The sequence below is a fragment of the Salvelinus alpinus genome, chromosome 21 (assembly GCF_045679555.1).
Source record: "Salvelinus alpinus chromosome 21, SLU_Salpinus.1, whole genome shotgun sequence".
Taxonomy (NCBI): Eukaryota; Metazoa; Chordata; class Actinopteri; order Salmoniformes; family Salmonidae; genus Salvelinus; species Salvelinus alpinus.
The window spans coordinates 13824604-13832261 of record NC_092106.1 but is presented as its reverse complement, the minus strand read 5'-3'; the positions used below and the strand labels follow the sequence as shown (position 1 = coordinate 13832261).

Here is a 7658-nt window from a genome sequence, read left to right as displayed (position 1 = left end):
TATTCAGTTGGCCTTGCTTGTTATGATTTTTTGTTGTCCTTGATGTCTTTTGTTTTTTGCATTGTTGCTTTCTGTTTTTCCTTTGTCTTTCTCTTATTTCTCTTTTGTTCTTTTTCCTGGTTATTGGGGGGGGGGGTGGAATTATTATTATTTTAAAATCTTATTTTCTCAGGGAGGGGTCTCGGGTGGTTGAGGGGCAGCTCTTGGGTAACTGTGGGGAGGGGGATCTTGGACGACGGTTGGGAATTTGACTTTGTGGAACATCTGTCGACGTGCCCTTGAGCTGGCCGTTGACCCTGGTTGCTTCTGTGTGTCGCTCTGGATGGGAGTCTTTTCGATGACTAATGTGATGTAGTTGTTGAGCGGCTTCCCTGTGATGTAGTTGTTGAGCGGCTTCCCTGCAAGTATATTGTATGTTTTAAATATTCAATTTAAAAAATCAGAATTTAAAAAAAAAGGTTTAAAAGTGTTGTGGTGTACTGTTTTTGTTACCTTTTTTCACCTGTGTAATTCTGTCCTGCTATTTCTGGGGTTCCGACTGAATGCAGTGATAAATATTCTGCTCACAATTGACAGCAGCAACATTACTTTGACAATAAGGCTGTTGATATAGCTGTGTTTAGGCATGGCTTCCTTGTTTTGTTTCTCATTCTGCCGGAGTTGACCTAGTATTTTATATTAAACCTACCTTACGCATCCAGTTTTTTCTCACCCACCAAAAATCACAATACTGTACACTGTTTTACATTGTGTTATTTTTGCTGGTCCAATTTCTAAAATGGAAAAGCAGAAGAATCTGTGCGCTCTCTGATAGTAATACTCGTTCATATGGTGATCTTCGATGTCCCAGGTTTGTGGCATTGATTAATAAATTGTTTAATGTTTACTTTAAGTAAGATGTTTATTTGTTATGTATTAAAGGCTTATGTATGCATTGTTCATTTCTTTAAAACAATGTAATTGTTGGAGTTCAGTTGTTTGAAGTGATTGATGGGTGACTAGGTGCATTCTTGTCAAACAAATATGCTTATTCATTCATGATTATGTATACATTCTGCAATTAATTAATCTCGTTTTGAATTGCAAGAATTTTCAGAACATGTCCACAAGTTAGTTCTGAATTGCTTTAATACAGCAGTGCATTCTGACAACCATTAATTGAAATAGATTTCTCCTCATTCATATAGTTGGCAGAAATGTTAAGGGATTAAATATCGACCTCCACTGGCTGAAGGAGAAGAGGATCTTGTAAAATAAGGGAATGTTGCTAGTATTCATTTACGTAGCTGGCTAGCTAGCTTCTTTGCAAAAACATTGCCTAGTATTCATGGCACATTGCAAATATCTTTCTGCTACTAGAATAGTATTCTGTACACGACACAAGACCAGATGCATAAATAAGACAACTATTAGTCATATAAAATATGGAACAGTAAATGAAAATGTTCAATATATATTTTGTTTTGGATCAAGGTTGCTAGTAGCTAGCTAGCTGACAGCAAGAAATTAAGTGCAGGAGCTTGTTGTCTTGCATGTCTACTTTGATGCTAATTAGCATTTTCGAATCGGCGAGTAAATAGAGGCAAATATATTGTTAAAAGTCACCTTGTCTGACAAGAGTTTACATGGTTATCAAAACGTCACGCCAGGGAAAGCCTACATGAGACACAGACCTTGTTTGAAGTGGTTCTAAAATGCCCTATGGGAAAAATTAATGGTGAAAAAAAAAGTTTGGGAAATATTTCCGTTTGACCGCTAGGTTTTACGATGCATTCGCTGTGGGGCTCTATGGCAGTGGTTCCCAACCAGGAGACTAGGACCCCTGGGGGTACTTGGCCTTTCCACAGGGGGTACTTGAGAAGACTCACGAGACCATAGGCCTACTGGTAAAATGCACATGCGGGGGTACTTCAGGGGTACTCCTGGCAGAGCAAAATTCATTTGATGGTACAGTAACCGAAAAGGTTGGGAACCACTGCTCTATTGCTTGGGTGGGCTGGTCACCTCCATAACTGTCAAATATATTGACATTGTTGGGCCCCTTCTAGACAGAGAAAAGTTTTTTTGACATAATGTCCCGTTGCATTTAGATTCAGTATCCCTGTCTGAAGACATTGTATGCATTACAATTTTGAAAAGTCACCTTATTCCCCTATAATCCACTTTGTTTTATTTTGAGTGAACTATCCCTTACATTCAATAACAAGCAATGGAATATTTCTCATGAAAATGTTTAGTATGACAGGAAAATAGTATTCTTTACAAATAACAAAAACACTAAAATCACATTTTCACAAGAATTTATACTGAAATTAAATGTCCTACAGTGATAGGAGTTACTTACTTCCCATGGATTTTAACATTCAACCAAGAATAATTATATAATCTCTATCAGGTGTCCGGAGTTTATTTCATGGACTGTTAAAAACCCACAGTGCTAAGTCTGGAGACTTATGGTCAGTCACGGCCCAACCCTTCTATGTACAGATTGAGGGCTCAAGGCCATGGATTTGCAATCCAATAATTTCCATGAAACAGTGTTGATAAAATACAACCAGGTCAAGTGGTCATCCTATATGGTGAAAAATATTTTGGCCAATTATTTGAGAGTATGGGAGTCAAAAGATACAAAACACTGCAAACAGAAAACACAATATCTACAACCATATTTTACTATGAAGCAGCGTATATTCCAGCATGTGCATCACTTTTGCAGCACAAAAATAAGCACTTGAGAGCATGACCCACCTGACCATAAGAAACATTCTCTGAATTACAATACAAGTGTATTTACACCAAGGTCTTTAACTACCTTTCAACCTCGTTCACCATTCACTTTCAATGCCCTATGAAAATTGAACAAGCAAGATAAAGTATATCAAAAAGGATAGACATGACAAACAGTTTTCTAATCTTATTTGCAAAGCAAAGTACAAACATAAAAAATGATTTAAAAAACTTCAGCCCATATTCAATCAAATCCAGTGATCGTAATAAGTTTCCCCTCATACTTCCTGTGCGGCTTGGATAAATATATTTAACAAAACAGCACTAACAGTGTGAAACAAAAGAAACTCAACCGAACATGAATTAAGATGTGCTCCACTTCATCCCTCAGGATTAACAAACTGATTTGATTGAATAGGGGCCATAATTATTTATATCTGTGCAATTTATACAAATAGCATAATATATGAGACACTTGCCTGACAGAAAATAAATAGTGTATATTTCAGAGCAATAGGCACTTTCTGTGAGCACGACTTTATGTACAGTGTAACGCATTAAACGGCTTAAGATTCCATTTCAAAGCTGAGAAAGTAAAATTGTATTTTAAAAAACAACTTAAAACTGTTAAAACAATAACTTCAACGTTCTTTTTAAATGTATTCCATTTGTAATAACTTGATTAACAGAAATGCATATTTTATAATCATCTATCTACAAATAACTGCCAAAATGAAGTAACCACCAATATAAAGTGTCTTAATAGGGCGTTGGGCCACCACGAGCCAGAACAGCTTCAATACACCTTGGCACAGATTCCACAAGTGTCTGGAACTCTATCGGAGGGCGGCGACTCCATTCTGCCACAAGAAATTGCATCATTTGGTATTGTCATACAGTACCATAGGGGCATTTCCATGGTAGCCATAATGGCCTGCCCCAGCATTTTTATACATGACACTAAGCATGATGGGATGTTAATTGCTTAATTAACTCAGGAACCACACCTGTATGGAAGCACCTGCTTTCAATATACTTTGTATCCCTCATTTACTCAAGTGTTTCTATTATTTTGGCAGTTATTCATATGTCCCATTTGAAGCCTTCAATAAAGCAAGTGCATGGGATGCATGCATGTCCATCCAATCAACTAGTTATCTCAGTACAGCCTTTTTTTCAGTGCAAACTTTCTTCAGTGGAGGGGCTCCTGATCCCTCTTCTTCCTGTTAGAAATTTTGGTATTTAAATAAATTGACTATGGTGATTTCTTTCATGTTATTATTAAGAGCTGAAGCCGTTATCAATAATAAAAATTGCAGGAAAATAAAAAAGGTAATATCCTTTATTAATATAGATAACAACTAACCTCTGTGCATGGAGCTTTTACTTGGACACCAAGGGGCAAAACCAGGTCCTCTTTGATCAATGTTGGAGGCTCATCAGCAACTTCATGTGCTGGCTGGGATGGTTCTGCATATAGAGTGATAGACTGAGTGAAACACTTAAAAGGCATTGAGATATTAACTGTAATATAGCCAATAGAGTATACCTCATGTTACATGAGTGACATAATAGCTAGGGCCCAGAGTTTTTCCTAGTCAGGTTACAGGGTCTGGAAAAGCTCCTCGCCCTACATGGGTACAGTGTGATGGTGTAGTATGCTAGGCCAACTGTACCGTCCACACTCTCCTGGCCCAGCATGGGTGGTTGAGCGTCTTCGGTCGTGCGGAGGGTTGTGGTGTGGGGAAGAGGACTGACTGCCTCACTGGCATGCTGGGAGCTGGAGCTGCTGCTGTCCATTTTGGGCTGGTAGATATCAGACAGGAAACTCTGGTTGCTGCATTCATCTGTGTTGAAGAGAACAGGAGCAGTCTTGAACGGTTTCAGATCAATATCATTTTCAATTCAGGTCAATTGAAATTCCATTTAAAAAGTATGTAAAATTGTTTTAATCTGCATTGAGTGAATTTCCACAGAATTGCCCCAAACCCTGTTATATAGAGTATTGCAGTGCTCTAAAACCTGCTCCAAATACAGTGCTGCTTGTGCTGCTCATAGTCAGTCACCTTGGAAATCCAAGGTAGAGCTGGAGTTTTCCAACACCACATCTTTTAGACCTCGAACCTCTCCAGTTATGGATTTGCTCCGGTATACCTGAAAGAGAGGAGAGAGAGTAAAATAGAGCCAGCGTAGTTCCATACACAAACCCATTAAATTCATGAACCATATAATGGCCAGACGCAGCATTATAAGATAACATACCGGTTTAGTGCCTGTCACAGGCACCCACTTGAATATTCGTAGGGATGTGTCTCCCACTGTTACCCACTTCTTCTCCCTGAAAATGAAATGTAACAGAACAGAGAATAGATTTACTACATTCAGTAATCAAAAGCATGAACCAAAGATTCTGCTGGCGTTGGCTCATTTACTGGTGGCTATGCATAGGGCTAGGCTATGTAAATAGCCTGTGTGTGATATTATTTTATTTATATGTGCAAGTGCATTTTCTGCCAAATATTCCTGAAAGTCGCCGAGGGAAACTGCTCAGATGGACGATGGATATGTTCAATGTGGGTCACAGTTATATCAGAATGCGTAATATTGTAACAACATATGGACAAGTGTAGCCATTTTGACAGATTGTGAAAAATTCCGTTAGTTCCGCCCATAGCATTACCGGGCTTCGGCAGCCCAGTCTCTCTATTGGCTGTTGTTTCAATCACTCACCAACCCTTCCAATATTTTACGAGTGAAGTTTGATGTGTGGCGTTGCAGATGTTTACATTTCATTTACGTAATCCCCGCGGTTTTACTTACCATTTACGCACTTTTTCAATTGCTGCCAGCACCTTTTTAATATCATCTTTAGCACGACTTCGTGTCTCCGCGCGACCTGACCGTCCGGACATCTTTTGTTGTTGTTACTTTTTGGAGATGTCTTTTCTTGCAACTCCAAACTTGCAGTGTGCCTACTCTTCCATTATACTAATATTCTCGCGAGGTTTTAACACCCATTCTCTTTTCCTAGTGGTTGGTCTGTCTGTTTTCTCCATCCTCCCATCATCTTTGAACCGACGTCATCACATTACCATTGACAGTAAAATAATAGGTTGTTATGATGGGAATGATGAAAATCTGGATATTTTAAGCCGCATAAATGACATAAACATAATGATTTACATGGTTCATTATATCAAATTGGATATGAGATGATAATCCTTGGGTATGAGAGGAAGTGAGGGGGATGAAGAAACTACAATAGAGAGGGAATGATCCAATTATATACAGTATGTGTTATTATGGGCCTATCTTTTTAGTCTTGCAGAGGGTTGCACTGACCAATAAACACTGATATGGCATGCATTTGTAAGCTTGGTTCTATTGAGCAAACCAGTGCTTGACGTGGACTGAAATTGGTGCCGGTACTCATTTTGTGTGCCAGTACTGTTTATATTTAGGTGCAGGAACTCTGCAATAGTTTTAAACCAATATTTTATCGGAGGTGCAGGAACTGAAGCAGTCGAACATTTTAGGTACTGGTACTCAGTTCCGGTGAGCTCCTGCCCAAGTCAAGCACTGGAGCAAACAAATATTGGTTGGCAGGCTCAATCAGCAGGGTGAGATATTTTGTGTAACCTTTATGTATTCTGATCTTATAGCTGTGGCTAACTACCTTAAGTAGTGGCGCAGCGGTCCAAGGCACTGCATCTCAGTGCTAGAGGCGTCACTAAAGACACCCTGGTTCGAATCCAGGCTGTATCACAACCGGCCGTGATTGGGAGTCCCATAGGGCGGCGCACAATTGGCCTAGCGTCGTCCGGGTTTGGCCGGTGTAGGCCGTCATTGTAAATAAGAATTTGTTCTTAACTGACTTGCCTAGTTAAATAAAGGTTCAATAAAATACATTTGCTAAAATTTCTAAAAACCTGTTTCGATTTGGCATTATGGGGTATTGTGTGTAGATTGATGAGAGAAAAATGAATTTCAACAATTTTAGAGTAAGGCTGTAACATAACAAATGTGGAAAAAGGGAAGGGGTCTGAATACTTTCCAAATGCACGGTACATATAACTAGGAATAAAGGGACAAAGAGTAAACAGTAGCAGCAGCGTATGTGATGAGTCAAAAAGAATTGGGCAAAAGGGTCAATGCTGATAGTCCGGGTAGCTATTTGGTTAACTATTTATCGAACTATTTACAAGTCTTATGACTTGGGGATAGAAGCTGTTTCGGGTCCTGTTGGTTCCAGACTTGGTGCATCGGTACCGCTTGCCATGTGGTAGCAGAGAGAACACTATGACTTGGGTGGCTGGAGTCTTTGACCATTTTTAGGGCCTTCCTCTGACACTGCCTGGTATAGAGGTCCTGAATGGCAGGGAGCTTGCCCCCAGTGATGTATTGGCCCGTACGCAGAACCCTCTGTAGCGCCTTGCAGTCGGATGCCAAGCAGTTGCCATACCAAGCAGTGATGCAGCCTGTCAAGATGCTCTCAGTGGTGCAGCTGTAGAACTTTTTGAAGATCCCATGGGAGTGCCCATACCAAATCTTTTCAGCCTCCTGAGGGGGAAGAGGCATTGTCATGTGTTGGTGTGTTTGGACCCTGATAGATCCTTAGTGATGTGGACACCGGCAAACTTGAAGCTCTCAACCCGCTCCACTACAGCCCTGTCGATGTGAATGGGGGTGTGCTCGGCCCTCCGTTTCCTGTAGTCAACGATCAGCACCTTTGTCCTGCTGATGTTGAGGGAGAGGTTGTTGTCCTGGCACCACACTGACTTCATCCTTATACACTTTCTCATCATCGTCAATGATCAGGCCTAACACCATAATGTTTTCTGCAAACTTAAGGATGGTGTTGGAGTTGTGCAGTAGTTCACTAGCGTGGCGGATGTGTTGTTGCCTACCCTCACCACCTGGGGGCGGCCCAT

The 7658-nt window shown here is 40.3% G+C and overlaps 1 protein-coding gene across 2 annotated transcripts; it reads right to left on the bottom strand.

The window, feature by feature from the left end:
- Positions 1 to 2144: 2144 nt before the first annotated feature.
- On the bottom strand, positions 2145 to 5726 carry LOC139548551 (B-cell CLL/lymphoma 7 protein family member B-B-like). 2 transcript variants are annotated; one of them, XM_071358275.1, is made up of 6 exons: positions 5548 to 5726; positions 4990 to 5065; positions 4794 to 4881; positions 4404 to 4574; positions 4094 to 4197; positions 2145 to 3950 (listed from the first exon to the last, which is right to left on the bottom strand). In XM_071358275.1, exons 1-6 carry the CDS (start codon positions 5637 to 5639, stop codon positions 3882 to 3884), a joined length of 600 nt encoding a protein of 199 aa, XP_071214376.1. In that variant the 5' UTR covers positions 5640 to 5726; the 3' UTR covers positions 2145 to 3881. The 2 variants fall into 2 exon arrangements, with proteins under 2 accessions (XP_071214376.1, XP_071214377.1); XM_071358276.1 differs by having other exon boundaries at positions 5559 to 5723.
- Between the last annotated feature and the right edge of the window lie 1932 nt (positions 5727 to 7658).

Excerpts from the sequence above, each read along its gene's own strand:
- LOC139548551 (XM_071358275.1), bottom strand. The coding sequence starts at position 5,639 with ATGTCCGGACGGTCAGGTCGCGCGGAGACACGAAGTCGTGCTAAAGAT. Across the intron at positions 4,575-4,793 it reads CTCTACCTTGGATTTCCAAG|ATGAATGCAGCAACCAGAGT; the intron begins GTGACTGACTAT and ends TCTTCAACACAG. Across the intron at positions 4,198-4,403 it reads GGGCCAGGAGAGTGTGGACG|AACCATCCCAGCCAGCACAT; the intron begins GTACAGTTGGCC and ends CTCTATATGCAG.